This window comes from Cebus imitator, unplaced genomic scaffold, assembly GCF_001604975.1.
Source record: "Cebus imitator isolate Cc_AM_T3 unplaced genomic scaffold, Cebus_imitator-1.0 Scaffold129, whole genome shotgun sequence".
In the NCBI taxonomy this organism is placed as follows: Eukaryota; Metazoa; Chordata; class Mammalia; order Primates; family Cebidae; genus Cebus; species Cebus imitator.
In genome coordinates, this window is record NW_016107444.1 from 3568007 (window position 1) to 3583146 (window position 15140).

The following is a 15140-nucleotide window of genomic DNA, read 5'->3' on the forward strand; positions in this document are numbered from 1 at the left end:
AAAAAAAAAAAAAAAAAAAAAAAGAATGTGAGGAGCCAACAGACCTAGTAGTAAGCTATGAATAAGCAACATTTAAATAAAATTTGGGGAAGTAAAAAGGAAGTCAAATGGCATGCGATCAACGGACGACATAGCTTCCGTACTCTTAATCCTAAATTACTAAGAGGTGACGTTCCTGCAGCTCTCCAATCCAAATCACCAAAAACAATCTCGCCTCCCAACTTTGCGAAAACGCAATTTAGCTCCAGCCGGCTCCGCCATGTTTTCCCAGTAAGCTTGCGTGCGCATACACACGCACGCACGCACGCACCAACCAATCGGTGCCCACGTCAGCGTCTCGTTACCGCAGGGGCGGTGCATTCTTCTACGCATGCGCACGGTTGGGCGGGCCTCTTTCCTTCTCGCCTGACGCCGCCAACATGGTGAGTCTTACTATTGCGGGCTCCGGGGCTGGCGATCTTTCCTCTCTACCTCCGCGTCCGCTGGGAAGCTGAGGCGCCGAACGGCTCCCGGAGGGTCCTGGGAAGCACATGGTGAGGCTCCCTGGGCCGGCCGTGCCCCGGAATCGGGCACTTCCCGGACTTGGGGCTGACGAGCGCGTGGAGGACCCGGCAGGCCTGGAGCTCCTTGGGCCCCGCGTGCGCGCCTCGGCCGCTGGAGCGGGACTGCTGAGGCCGCCCGTGGTCCGAGAGCCTTGTCCCGCCGCCCCGGCCTTGCGGAGCTGGGAGCTGGCAGGCGGTGGCGACGGGACCCGGGCTTTAATTACGGCTGCGTCTGCCGATTTCGTCCATTCAGGTTGGCGCCTGGCGCTCGGGCGTGTGTTCCCCTGCAGCATTCTTTTTCGCTGAATTTAACCATGTCGTTTCTAGCTGCAGAAAGTGACATATAAACTAGCGAGTGTTTTTAGGTAAGTCTCATTGTCCTTTCTCCCCAAATTTTAGGTGTTCAGGCGCTTCGTGGAGGTTGGCCGGGTGGCCTACGTCTCCTTTGGACCTCATGCCGGAAAATTGGTCGCGATTGTAGATGTTATTGATCAGAACAGGGTAAGTGTCACGGCTTTTTACTAAACGTGGCAGTGGATGTATGCACGGCAGATGGCAACAATAATTGTCTCGATGGTAAGAGCTGTATAAGGTAAGTATGCTATGGGTAGTAACTTCATTTTACCATTGAGGAAACAGTCAATGTAGGGTAAGGGTTTTAAACACAGCCTCAAGTTAGCTATTAATATTGAATTTTAGTATTATCCCAGCCACTTAAGCTAGAGCCAGTTATGGGCTGAAACGTTGGTTATGTTTAAATGAGTTACTAGATACGTAAACTGAGTTTAGAACAGATCCAGCATATATAAAGCATGTGACTCAGAGTAATTCTTGTCTTTTCTAAGCAATTTATTTAAATAGTAGTGTGGGTTTGATGACCCTGAACGGATAAGTAATTGTACAGAACCATCTGACCATTTTAATTGCTATTAGATTTTGCACTGAAGTTCTTGATGTTGGTGTTCTAGGCTTTGGTTGATGGACCTTGCACTCAGGTGAGGAGACAGGCCATGCCTTTCAAGTGCATGCAACTCACTGATTTCATCCTCAAGTTTCCACACAGGTAACTATCCACCAATTATCACCCCTTCCTACCATCCCCAGATTTGTTTATACTAGTAAAAACTTTGTTTATAGTAAACGGTATGAAAGATTCAGAGCCATCCTGAAGAGGGTTTTACATCGTAGAAGTAGACAGGGATTATTTACTTTTAAAATGTCCTGGGCATGCTCACCTTTAATCCTAATACTTTGGGAGGCCATGGTGGGAGGATCTCTTGAGCTCAAGAGTTCAAGGCCAGCCTGGGCAACATGGTGAACCCCCCCATCCCTGCAAAAAATACAAAAAAATTAGTTGGGCGTTTGGCACTCACCTGTAATCCCCAGCATGGGAGCAGGGGCAGGGTGTGTGCTGAGTTGGGGGGATGACTTGAGCAAGATTGAATCTGCAGAGAGTCCTGATCATGTCTCTGCACTCCAGCCTGGGTGACAGACCCTGTCTCAAAAAAAAAAATAAAATGTCCTAAGGTCACCTTTCTACCTTGATAATTTAGGGCTTTGCCTCTGTTCTGACTTGCCATCCTCCTTTCTTCTGGTCTCTGCCAAACTTTTAGCTTAAAGTAAACAAAAATACTACATCATTAGGTAAGCTCTTAGTGTGTGTCGTTTGTACAGTATTTTACATGAGAGGTTGTATCCCTGGCTTACATTTAAATGAGGCAGCGAGTAGCGTAGCAGTTCTTTTTTGACTTATAAATTAAAACATTTTAGTGGTTGCTATACAGTTAATTCAACCCACAATGGTGATGCGGTGGAAAGTGTACTGGACGTGTCCTGTCACATGGCCATTACAGATAAAGTAGATATAATGTAATGTTGCATGCTTTAAAATAGTCAAAAACTTGTATGCTGAGCACTACAGACCCTGCCTGATGTGTATTAACACGTAATGGACTTTCAGGGACTAGGGGTCGAAAGCATGCCACTTGAACAACCTGGAGTGTATCATGGCCATGCTGCTGCTGTGACATACCACATTGTTTGAAAGCACAATTGGGGTAAAGCTTGAGGATACATCAAAGTTCAAAGCAGTAGAAAAAATCTGATAACTTAGATTTTCACTAGGGACTCTCATAATTCTGCCTTGGATCCCTGAACACCCTGGATTTTATTTTTAGGATGTTTGGCCATAAATTGTTACTGTAAAATTAAAAAGAAAAAAGAAAAAGAACATTAATTACCTTGTTTGTTGTGAGAATGAATGGGTTGGCTGGGTGCAGTGGCTCATACCTGTAATCTCAGCACTCTGGGAGGCCAAGGCTGGTAGATCACTTGAGGACAGGAATTAAGGCCAGCCTGGCTAACCCCATCTCCACTAAAAGTACGAAAATTAGCCAGGTGTGATGTGCAGACCTGTACTCCCAGCTATTTGGGTGACTTGAGACAGAATTGCTTGAACCTAGGAGGCAGAGGTTGCAGTGAGCCAACGTTGCACCAGCGCACTCCCACCTAGGCGACAGAGCAAGACCCTGTCTTTAAATAATAATAATAAAAAAAAAAGAATGGTTTTCAACGGATTCACTGCCAGAGTGGAATTATGTATGGTTAGAAGTGGGGTGGTTTTGGTTTTGGAGGATTTTTTTTTTTTATTTGAGAGAGACAGTGTCTCACTTGGTTGCCCAGGCTAGAGTGCATTGGTGCCATCCCAGCTCACTGCAACCTCCGCCTCTTGTGTTCAAGCGATTCTCCTGCTTCAGCCTCCCAAGTAGCTGGGATTACAGGCACCTGCCACCATGCCAAGCTAATTTTTGTGTTTTTAGTAGAGATGGGGTTTTGCCATGTTGGACAGGCTGGTCTCCAGGTGATCCACCCACCTTGGCCTGCCAAGGTGCTGGAATTACAGGCGTGAGCCACTGCCCTGGGTTGAGAGGTAGTTTTTAAATTCATAAAATGGACTGGGCTGGGTGCAGTGGCTCGTGCCTGTAATCCCAGCACTTTGGGAGGCCACAATGGAGGACTGCTTGAGCCCAGGAGTTGGAGACCAGCCTGGGCAACATAGCAAAACTCTGTTTCTACAAAAAATGCAAAAATTAGCTGGGTGTGGTGGTATGCACCTGTAGCCCCAGGTACTTGGAAAGCTAAGGCAGAAGGATGGCTTGAGCCCAGAAGGTTGAAGCGGCAGTGAGCCATGATCACTCCACTGTATTCCAGCCTGGGTGGCAAAGCAAGATCCTCTCTCAAAAAAAAAAAAATGGGACTGGATTTCAGTTTTGATTAAAATACGCTTGAAGTTACAAGCTATTCTGTCTTACAAAACACAATAAAAATAAGTACATACTGTGCCAGATGTTGTCTTATGCAGACAAAGAATTGTAACAGGAAGAGTGCTTTTTGAGGAACAAAGGAAGTGTCCTTGCTAATGAGTGACTTCAAAGCTGATTCCTGACTCTGTGGTCTTGGCTCGTTCTAGTGCCCGCCAGAAGTATGTCCGGCAAGCCTGGCAGAAGGCAGATATCAATACGAAATGGGCAGCCACTCGATGGGCCAAGAAGATTGAAGCCAGAGAAAGGGTAATCACTTAGAGTCATTTGGATTCTGGCTTTTTCTTTTTTTTTTTTTTTTTTTTTTTTTTTTTTTTGAGGTTTCAAGGTATTGTGAGAGGGATAATTTTTATTTTTATTTTTCAACAGAAAGCCAAGATGACAGATTTTGATCGTTTTAAAGTTATGAAGGCAAAGAAAATGGTAAGATTTAAGATCTGTACTTTGTGTAATTTAGCTTTAGAATAACAAGAGAGCAGTAGCCAAATCTCATTCGAAGCTGCCAGCCTCTTGGGAGCTTTCTGTGAAAAGGGAGAATCTATCCTCATTGTATTTCATGATGTTCTAATGGAATTGTTACCTTTATTTAGATTTAGTTGTAGGGGAACAGACTACTTAATGGCCCTTTCTAAAACCAGCATAAGTTGAAGTTGATTTTTTGTATACACAATAAGTGCTTTTGTATATTGATAATTTTCAGAGGAACAGAATAATCAAGAATGAAGTTAAGAAGCTTCAAAAGGCAGCTCTCCTGAAAGCTTCTCCCAAAAAAGCACCTGCTGCTAAGGGTGCTGCTGCTGCAGCTGCTGCTAAAGTCCCAGCAAAAAAGATGACCGCCACAGGCAAGAAGGCTCCAGCCCAGAAGGTTCCTGCCCAGAAAGCCACAGGCCAGAAGGCAGCGCCTGCTCCAAAAGCTCAAAAGGGTCAAAAAGCTCCAGCCCAGAAAGCACCTGCTCCAAAGGCATCTGGCAAGAAAGCATAAGAGGCAGTTATACAAAGTAATAAAGGTTCTTTTCGTCATGTTGGCAAATCTATTTAAGTCTTTGGATTTAAAGCCTGTTGCTGAGGCTGGGGTTAGGAGGCAGACTGCTAGTAGGATTATAATAAACATTAAATAATCAGTTCCTTAATCTCACTCTCTGCCCATACTTGGATGGATAGTGCAGAATCATTACTTATCATGTCATGAGAAATCATGATAACTTAGAACACCAGGTGGCATTTTTTTTTTCTTAAGGTCACGTTAGCTTCAGAACATTTTTTTCCATGGTACAAATATGTTTGCCATAAATAGGTAAGGTGACAGCCTCTTGATGCCCAATAATCTAGCAGATTTTCCTTACTTTTATTTTTTTTGAGACAGCCTCGCTGTGTTGCCCAGGGTTGTTTTTGTATTTTTAGTAGAGATGGGGTTTTGCTGTGTTGGTCAGGCTGGTCTTGAACTCCTGACCTTAGGTGATGCCCCCTACCTCCGCCTCCCAGCGTGCTAGGATTACAGACGTGAGCCACCACGCCTGGCTTTTTTTGTTTTCTTGAGGCAGTCTTGCTCTGATGCCTAGGCTGGAGTGCAGTGGCATGATTTTGGCTCACTGCAACCTCCACTTCCTTGGTTCAGGCCATTCTCCTGCCTCAGCCTCCTGAGTAGCTGGGACTACAGGCGTGTACCAGCATGCCCAGCTAGTTTTTTTTATTTTTAGTAGAGAGAGGGTTTTTTCCGTCTTGGCCATGCTGGTCTTGAACTCCTGAGGTCAGTGATCCACCCACCTTGACCTGCCAAATGCTAGGAATTACAGTCATAAGCCACCATGCCTGTGCAAATTTTCTTATAAAAAATAAGAAAATAAGTATAAAAATTACACGACATGGCCCCAGGGGATTCTAAGATCGTGTGCTCAAGGCGGTCTGGCTATAGCCTGGTTTTATGTTTTTAGGAAGACGTAAGATAATACATGTAAGATGTACATTGCCTCAATCTGCAAAGAAGAGAACTCCAAGCAGGGATTGTGGAGGGACCTTCAGGTACTTAGGTTGAGCATATTTCTAATCCAAAAAGTTTCAACATCTGGAACTGAGCTGTGACACTGCAATTGGAAAATCCCTAGCCTACCCTATTTTTTTTTTTTTTTTTTTTTTTTTTTTTTTTTTTTTTTTTTTTTTTTTTTTTTTTTTTTTTTTTTTTTTTTTTTTTTTTTTTTTTTTTTTTTTTTTGAGACGGAGTTTCGCTCTTGTTACCCAGGCTGGGGTGCAATGGCGCAATCTCGGCTCACCGCAACCTCCGCCTCCTGGGTTCAGGCAATTCTGCCTCAGCCTCCTGAGTAGCTGGGATTACAGGCACGCGCCACCATGCCCAGCTAATTTTTTGTAGTTTTTAGTAGAGACGGGGCTTCACTATGTTGACCAGGATGGTCTCGATCTCTTGACCTCGTGATCCACCCGCCTCGGCCTCCCAAAGTGCTGGGATTACAGGCTTGAGCCACCGCGCCCGGCCTAGCGTACCCTCTTGATGGGTTATAGTCATTGCAGTTACACAGTGTCACTGAGGAAGACATACGTAAGGATATGTGCATATGAAGCATAAATGGATTTCCTGTATAGACCTAGGTCCCATCCCTAAAATGTCAACATCAGAACACATCTCATCCTAAGCATTTCAGATAAGGGATACTCAGCCTGTATATAGTAGGCTGGACTAGTTCTGTCTACTACAAAACTTAGGTAATTTGGGGCAATAAAAGATCCTGGATAGATCTGAATATTACAAAGCTGCACACGAAATAGCCTCACTATCTCCCAGCCTGGAGTGCAGTGGCACAGTCTGCACACTGAAACCTCCAACTCCCAAGTTCAAGCGATTCTTCTACCTCAGCCTCCTGAGTACCTGGGTTTACAAGCATGCGTCACCACACCCGGCTAATTTTCTATTTTTAGTAGAGACAAGGTTTCGTCATGTCAGCCAGGCTGATCTCAAACTCTTGACCTCAGGTAATCTGTCTGCCTTGGCCTCCCAAAGTGCTGGGATTACAGGTGTAAGTTACCACACTTGGCCAGGAATATGTTTTAAATGAAGCTTATTTTCTAAGCAAAAGCTGACTTCAAGTTTTACTGAGGTAAAGGAAAAAGCACGTTGAGTTGCTTTTGATAATAGGCAAGTGGTATGGTGTAATAAGGAAAATACGGGCAATTTGGGATTACTTGTTCTACACTGAGAAGTGAAACCCCATCTCTACTAAAAATACAAAAATTAGCCGAGTGTGGTGGTGGGTGCCTATAATCAATCCCAGCCACTCGGGAGGCCAAGGCTGGAGAACCGCTTGAACCCAGGGGGTGGAGGTTGCAGTGAGCCAAGATTGCGCCACTTCACTCTAGCCTGGGTGAAAGAGCAAAACTCCATCTCACAAAAGAAGAAAGAAAGATTAGCCAGGTGTGGTGATGCATGCCTGTGCTTGCAGCTTCTCAGGAGGCCGAGGTGGGACGATTACTTGAGCCTGGGAGTTAGAGAATGTAGTGAGCCATGATGGTGCCAGTGTACTCCAGCCTGGGTGACAAGACCTTTTTTTAAAAAAAGAAAAAACCTTGTTTTAGGGGCAGCTATTCTCAAATCTGAAAAATTAAGGGAAAATAGCTAAAAGATACAGGTGCTTCTGAAGGGTTTTACAAAGCAGAACAATTCACATCCAGACTTGCATTTTTAAATCATCCTGTCTGCAGTGTGCAAAGAAAGGATTTGGAGGGGTCTATACTGGAGACCACAGAAATGGTTAGGAGGCCGACACAGTAATCCAGGGGAAAGAAGATGCAGAGGAAGAGTCAGTGATGACTACCAGATGACTGAGTTGCTTGGATGCAAACTGGTGCATCCACTGAAGTGGGGAACCCTGAAGGAGGAACAGGGGGATGAGGGAATGATGATGAGATTAATTTGGAACATTTAGAATTTTAGGCTCTTGTGGAATAATTAAGTAGAAATCAACAGGCAGTTTGAAATCCAGACCTCTAGCTCCAAGCTATCTGCACAATGCCTGGCCAATAGGAGGCACTATTGCCATGACTATTACCAAATCTGGACTGCAGAAAGATTTATGGGAGTGTCTTACAGGAGAGAGGCGAGATATGCAAGAATAATAATGTCAGCAATAATATGGCGCTTATTTTGACTTAGTTTGGTACAGAACTGGACTTTGTCCATAAAAAGGGTCAAACCAAAATATTTAAAGAGATTCGTTCTGAGCTAAATATGAGGACCAGTGACCCACAATACAGCCCCAGGGGGTCCTGAGATCTTGTGCTCAAGGTGGTCAGGCTACAGCTTGGTTTTATGTGTTTTAGGAAGACATAAATCAATCAATAAGATGTACATTGGCTCAGTCCACAAAGGAGGAACAACTCCAAGCGGGGAGTGTGGGGGCACCTTCCAGGTCATAGGCGGATTCAAAGATTTCTAACTGGCACTTAGTTGACAGTTATTACTGAAAGACCTGGAATCAATAGAAGGGAATGTCTGAGTTAAGGAGTTTTAGAAACCAATGTTCTTATTATGCAGATGAAACCGCCAGGTAGCAGGCTTCAGAGAGAAACGATTGTAAATGTTTCTTATCAGACTTCAAAAGATGCCAGACTCTCTTAGATGATTCTCTCCTGGATCAAGGAAAAGACCTCGAAAGTGAAGGGGATTCTTTACAGGATGTAGATTTTCACCACCAGAGACAGCTTTACAGGGCCATTTCAAAATATGTCAAAGAAATATATTTTAGGGTAAAATACTTCCATTTCTTTCAGGGCCTGCAATCTGTCATGTGAGACTATAGAGTCAGGTTGGAATTTGGTGTCTTATTGGTATATAGTTTGTTTTAGCCTCAAGATCTCTGTTTTAATGCTAATGCTGATCTGTAGTGCCTGAATTCCAAGTCCAACCTCTCTACTTCCCATCAGATTTTCTATGGAATGCTTTTGGCGGAAGGGAGTGGTCCATTCAGTTAGTTGGGAGACTTAGAATTTTATTTTTGGTTTACAAAACAGTTTCCTGAATGGACTCAGTTAATGCATTGAGTTTATAAATCACAAACTTTTATTACCATTCTCAATTGAGAAATTGAGGCAACGAGTTGAGTATGACTTGAGCAAGTCCATACAGAGTGGAGCCAGGAACGCAGACCGTGAGAGTGCAGACCCCATGGTCTTAGGTCACAGTCATTAAGTGGGAGACAGGGGCTATAAAGCCATCAGAAGGTTAAGTTAGGAATTAAGTAAATTAGGTAGGGAGTTAGGAACTAAGTTAATTACGTTAGGAATTAATTGTTAAATATGGAGGAATTTATCATGTAGTTGGGGTACCAAGACCTAAGAGAAAATAAACCAGGCGCGGCCGGGCGCAGTGGCTCACGTCTGTGAGGCCGAGGTGGATCCGCTTGAGCTCAGGAGTTCGAGACCAGCCTGCGCAACACAGCCAGAACTCCCCAATTTCAATAGAAAATAGCAAACAAACCAGGCGCAGAGCGGTTATGGCGAAGGCAAGGCAAGGCAAGGGTGGGAGTCTGGCTCCGGGGGAACCATAGAGAAGGGCCAGCCTCCCGGCTTCCTAGAGAGGCAGAAGGGGGCCGACTGCCCGCCCGCTAGTGCTTCCGCCTTGGCCACCTGGCGAGCGCTCCAGTAGTTTCCCGGGCTTCCCTCTCTCGGCTACGTGTTCTGGAGGTCGGGCGTTGGGTCCCTGCAGAGGTCGCCGAGGGGCCCAGCACCCCGTCCTCAGAGACGCAATCGACCCTGCTGCTCCGAAGAGCTGGCCTGATGTCCTCCGGGCGGCGGTATTCATGGGGAGGATGGGAGCCGTGACCATAGGGTCCCCTGCTTGGGGCGGAGCGTTCAGATCCCGGTTAGGTCTTCGGTCAGCATCACCCACTGGGACATTGAGCGTCCTACCCTTGTCTTCCAGGGCTAGGCCACCACTTACATTTTGTGTGCAGCCTGTGGTTTGTTTAGGGGTCCCCGTTATATCCTGCTGTCTCTCCAGAGACTTGTTTTGGATTGCCATCATCACTAGAAGCATTCAGCACAAACTATTTAGTAATGTATTCATAGTGGGGCCAAGAATATTTTTTCTAAACAGCCACGAATCCACTGCAGTTCCTGACTCTTGCTTTACAGATATTCTTTCTAGAGTTCCCAATGTCACCAAGCAGATCCACAGGAGAATATGCAGAGGGAGCATATGCAGCATCCCGTGAATCAGTGGAGAGGGTGAATGGGAGCAGCTAGTGTGCTAAGAACATCTGCAGTGCTAGTGGCAGGAGACAGAGGGAAGAGGTGGAACCACGTGTAGGAGACAAGACAGTCTCATTGCGGTTCTCAGCTCCACAGGTTCTTGCTTTTCCAAACCTAGAGGGCAGTGCATGAAGCCAGAGGTCATCAGCCATGCTCCAGACACTGTGGTTCCAGGTGAGCAGAGCTTTCTTTCAGCTTTCCATACTCAGAACAGGTTTGGAAAGTCAGCACAGGCCTAGTAGCCTGACTTGGCCAGTCCCATCCTTCGTTTAACATCCTTCATAGAGTATGGCAAAAGAGTATGCTAGGGGTGTTGATGAATGAGAGTTGGTGAATTTGGGAGGGTCAGGTAGGTTGGAAAAGAAGGAATGAATTATCCTAGAAAGTGAGAGTCTGCATGCATGAGAACTGAAAGTGTGGCCTGGAGACAAGCAGCTTTTGCATTATAGAGGGTGCTTGTTAGGAAAATGTCTGATCTCCTGCATCAGAACCTACGTTTTTACTAGATCTGGAAAATTAAGGGGCAAATTAAAATTTGAGGAGTGCTTGTCTGTATCACAATACACAAAGAAAAGACACTTCTCAGGTTAAATAGACATTTCCAAGGGAGGAGTTTGCCCCGCAGACCATTCAGTTAAGGTACAGTGAAGGCAGAACTGGAAGCATTTGGAAGGTATGGATTGACGAGGGAGGTGTATTTTTGGAGGAGTGATGAGTTTGGAGCTGAAGCCAGGGCCTTTAGCTCAATGTGAAGACATCAGTCTAACCTCTGTGAGAGTCTGCATCCTTTCTTGGCACAAATTCATGTAGCATTGGGAGCACTTGTCCCTCCAGACTTTTCTTGGTGGTAGTTGATGGTTTTACTGGTTTTTTTCTCCTGGATCCTAGATCGTGTAATGAGAAAGCTGAGTTTATCACGTAGTGGATGTATCATGTAAAATGAGAAAGCTCCATCCCAAGGACTGAAAAGTAATGTGTGTGTCCTCCTTTTTGTGGATATTGGATCGTCCACTACTGTTGGAACACTTTGGCAAACATTCATTCCTACAAGTCAGGAAGTGTTTAAATATCTGTGGAGGTAGGCTGTGCTTTGCCTGAAGTGCAGTAATCACTTAGGATTAGATTCCACCAAGAGGACCCCAAGTGACAGTGGATTAAACAAGGTAAAGGCTTCTCTCTCATACAGAAGTGTCTAGAGTCAATCCAGGGCTAGTGTGGATGCTCTCAGGCTCTGTCTTTCTGCTCTACCATCCTAGCAGCATTTCATATGTTCTAGGCAACTTTATTGTCCAAAGTAGCTGCTTGATCTCTAGCCATCATGTGTGCCTTCCAGCTAGAAGAGGAGCTGCCAAAAGAATGTGAACCTCTCTTGTAGGAACTTTCCCATAATTCCCTAACAATAGTTCTACTTGCATTTCATTGGCCCCACTTGGTTGCCAGGGCTGAGTGCAACGTCAGGTAAAATTAGGGTTCCAATACTAAGAAAGAAAGGGGGCGCACACACACACACACACATACACACTCACACTCACCTGTCAGTCTTTGCTACAATCTCTAAGAGGAACATTTGTCACTTAGAATCTTCTAGGAAGTTCCTCCAGTCTCATCTGTGGTTGTAGTAAGAGCTGAGATTTAAATGATATCATGTGCCGGGTGATATCTTAGTGCTTTACAGATAATAACTTATGCTATCCTTGTAAGAGTCCTATCAAATAGTTATTATTATGATCTCAGTTTTACAAATGGGGCAGCTGAGGCAGAGAAAGTTTAATTGTCTCATCCAAGATTAACAGCTGATGAGTATTAGAGTTGCTATTTGAACCTAGGGAGTCTGGCTTAGAGCAGGGTTTTTCAACTTTGGCAGCATTTACATTTGGGCCAGATAATTCTTTGTTTGTGCATTATAGGATGTCCTGTGCATTATAGGATGTTCAGCAATATTCCTGGCCTGCTATCTACTAGATGCCAGTAGCACTACTGTTACCACCACACTGCAGCTGTGACAGCTAAAAATGTCTCCAGATGTTGCCACATACTCCCTGGGGGGCAAAATGGCCCCCGTGTTGAGAACCACAGCCTTAACATCTGTGCCATTTGCCACTGTGTTGTGCTGCCTTTGTAACCCACTTCCATAGAAGGGAGTCAGCAGCCCCACTTAATGAAGAAAGTAAGTGCAAGTACAGGACAGAAGAGTGACCACAGATAGAGCAGGATCTGAGGAAGCTAAGTGTTTCAGAAAACAAGGAACCAAAGAATGTGCTGGTAATCAGAGCAGTGTTTCAGAGGCATGGAAATGTAGAGCATAATGTGAAGAAAAAGTGAGGTCCATGTTCCCAGCTGCTGACTCTGAAGAAAGTCAGACAAGGGTATTAATACCTGTATCTATTCTGCACTGTCCAATAAGGTACTCCCTAGCTACATGTGCCTATTTAAATTAAAATCAATTAAAGTTAAAAATTCAGTTCCTCAGTCACGCCAGCCACATTTGAACTTTCTGGTTAAGGGGTTATCTGATTACTGTATAATTACTGTTTTCCTTTTGGAACTAATAGGCAGTCTATGAAAAGACATTTAAGATCATGCAAATATTCTGCTTCTCATCAAAATTTCCTCCTAGATTTAGCATTCATTGATGATTTTTGCCATTGATGATCTTTACAATGAGGACTGCAAATCTTCTAGTACTTCCATGTTATATTTCTTCGCTCAGAAGAGACTTAAGTACAAAGGAAAGCTTGTTGACATGATGGACTGAGAAGGACTATGGTGTGAGTTAGAGAGATGCCACAGTGGGACGAATTTCTATAAAAGTGGTCAGCTCATTTTGACATTTTTGCTTCCGTATACAACCTTGTAATAAATACTCAAAGAGGACTCCTTTTAGTCTATTTCAAAGTGCTTAATATTGCTGATTCCCATCATCTGAAAATGGAAATAATTCTTATTTCACAGATGTGCTATAATGATTGAGCAAATTGTTTTAAAAGTGACTGACACAGGGACAAAGGTCTAAATAGCTTGTGATGTTTCCTTCTTCCTTGAGAAGCTGGAGGTGGTTTTAGTGGGAAGCAGAAAGACAGAGACACACAGTGAAGAGGACAGCATTGGCCGGGCGCGGTGGCTCACGCTTATAACGTAATCCCAGCCCTTTGGGAGGCCGAGGCGGGCAGATCGCCTGAGGTCAGGAGTTTGAGATCAGCCTGGGCAGCATGGCAAAACCCCATCTCTACTAAAAATACAAAAATTAGCTGGGCATGGTGGCGGACATCTGTAATCCCATCTACTAGGGAGGCTGAGGCAGGAAAATCGCTTGAACCTGGGAGGTGAAGGTTGCAGTGAGTGGAGATGGTGCCACTGCACTCCAGTCTGGGCGACAGAGCTGGACTCTGTCTCAAAAAAAAAAAAAGAGGACAGCAGTGGGCAGATCTCTGCAGAAGTGGGAGATTGCTATCCTGTCCTGGAGTGAAGTGTGTTAGGAGACGAAGTTAACACTGCACATCACCTTCAAGGGAGGGAGAACTATTTTTTTTTTTTTTTTTTTTAAAAAATGGAGTTTCAGTCTTGCTTCCCAGGCTATAGTACAATGACACAGTCTCGGCTCACTGCAACCTCCATCTCCTGGGTTCAAGCGATTCTCCTACCTTAGCCTCCCGAGTAGCTTGGATTATAGGCATGCACTGTCACACCCAGCTAATTTTGTATTTTCAGTAGAGGCAGGGTCTCTCCATGTTGGTCAGGCTGGTCTTCAACTCCCAACCTCAGGTGATCTGCCTGGCCTGGCCTCCCAAAGTGCTGGGATTACAGGCATGAGCCAACATATCCAGGCAAGGGAGAACTATTAATAGCTTCTGATAAGGCAAGATGATAGAAAGGGGAGAAATATCCAGGATGAAAGGAACCTTATCCCCATGAAATCACTCCCCTGTCTGTAGCAGAAGATGCAGGGGAGGAAGACCAGAAAGAAGCTGAGTGGAAGGCCCTGATAGGTGCTTCAGGATGGATGGAGGGAGGGTGAAAGATGGTTACCTGCTATGGCCAATTTAGAAAGCATGCCAGAAAATATACCTGGCCTGTGGAACCAGACATGGGTTGACATGATCATCAAGCAAAGAACAGCAGGTGCTGGGCTCTGTGCTTAGGATGATAATATTAGGGCTGCAGAGGTATGCACATGGAAAGTTGGAATGCTGACTCAGGGCTGCCCCAGCTGGGGTGCTGTGTGGCTCTCCTTGCCAGTACAAACCTTCCATGGGGCTCAGTGCCATGGATTCTAGTAAATTTATGCCTTTCCTGGAACTCAGGCCACTCCCTGTGTTCTTATGCAGGGCTTGAGAAGGAACTTGTTGTTTCAGGAGCCAGTGACCTTTGAGGATGTGGCTGTGTACTTCACCCAGAATGAATGGACCAGCCTGCAGCCTTCTCAGAGGGCCCTGTTCAGGGAGGTGATGCTGGAGAATTATGCAACTGTAACTTCCTTGTGTAAGTCCTTCTTCCTCTCTGAAACTCAGCTTCTGCCCTTGGGGACTACTAGATTCCTCCTTAGCAGATGTAGGATCTCGAATACCTTCAGAATTGTTGCCCTATTGGTTGAGCTCCCTAATCCCCAGTGCCAGGAGTAGCTGGATGGAGAAAGAGCTGGGTTCACTTAGGTATTTGACAGCACTGTCCTCTTCCCTGATTCCTAATGGATACTTAATTGAAGGCGGCTTTCCTCTGGGAACAGAGAGAACTGAGAAGGTTTCTGGTGCACTGCCTTCATTCCTTCCATCTTCCAGTTCCTGGGAGGTGATTTTGGCCCTATTGCCTATCTGTGAGTCCCCTAGGGCCCTCGTGTACACACCTCCAGTGACTGTGGGAGCTTTCTGTCCTCAGAGGCCAGAGCAAGCTTCAAGCCCTTCCTTAGATTCTGTAGATTCACTCCTCTCTGATTTCACTTAGTCTCCTGGGGCATCCTCTTTTATTTTTACCTGGCAAAGCAGAGAGAGGGAGGTCACTGGTGATTCTCCTCAGCTTCCTGTTCCTT

The 15140-nt window shown here is 45.2% G+C and overlaps 1 protein-coding gene and 1 long non-coding RNA gene across 3 annotated transcripts; both read left to right on the forward strand.

Moving 5' to 3' along the window:
• Positions 1-316: 316 nt before the first annotated feature.
• Positions 317-4892, forward strand: RPL14 (ribosomal protein L14). 2 transcript variants are annotated; one of them, XM_017540952.2, is made up of 6 exons: positions 317-422; positions 942-1043; positions 1511-1605; positions 4012-4111; positions 4232-4285; positions 4563-4892. In XM_017540952.2, the coding sequence occupies exons 1-6, from the start codon at positions 420-422 to the stop codon at positions 4842-4844; spliced, it is 636 nt and encodes a 211-aa protein (XP_017396441.1). In that variant the 5' UTR covers positions 317-419; the 3' UTR covers positions 4845-4892. The 2 variants fall into 2 exon arrangements, with proteins under 2 accessions (XP_017396441.1, XP_017396442.1); XM_017540953.1 differs by having other exon boundaries at positions 403-533.
• A 5311-nt stretch (positions 4893-10203) lies between these two features.
• LOC108312807 lies at positions 10204-12991 on the forward strand. The gene is made up of 2 exons (XR_001828795.2): positions 10204-10291; positions 12735-12991. It is a non-coding gene; the product is annotated as an uncharacterized LOC108312807 (long non-coding RNA).
• Positions 12992-15140: the final 2149 nt, after the last annotated feature.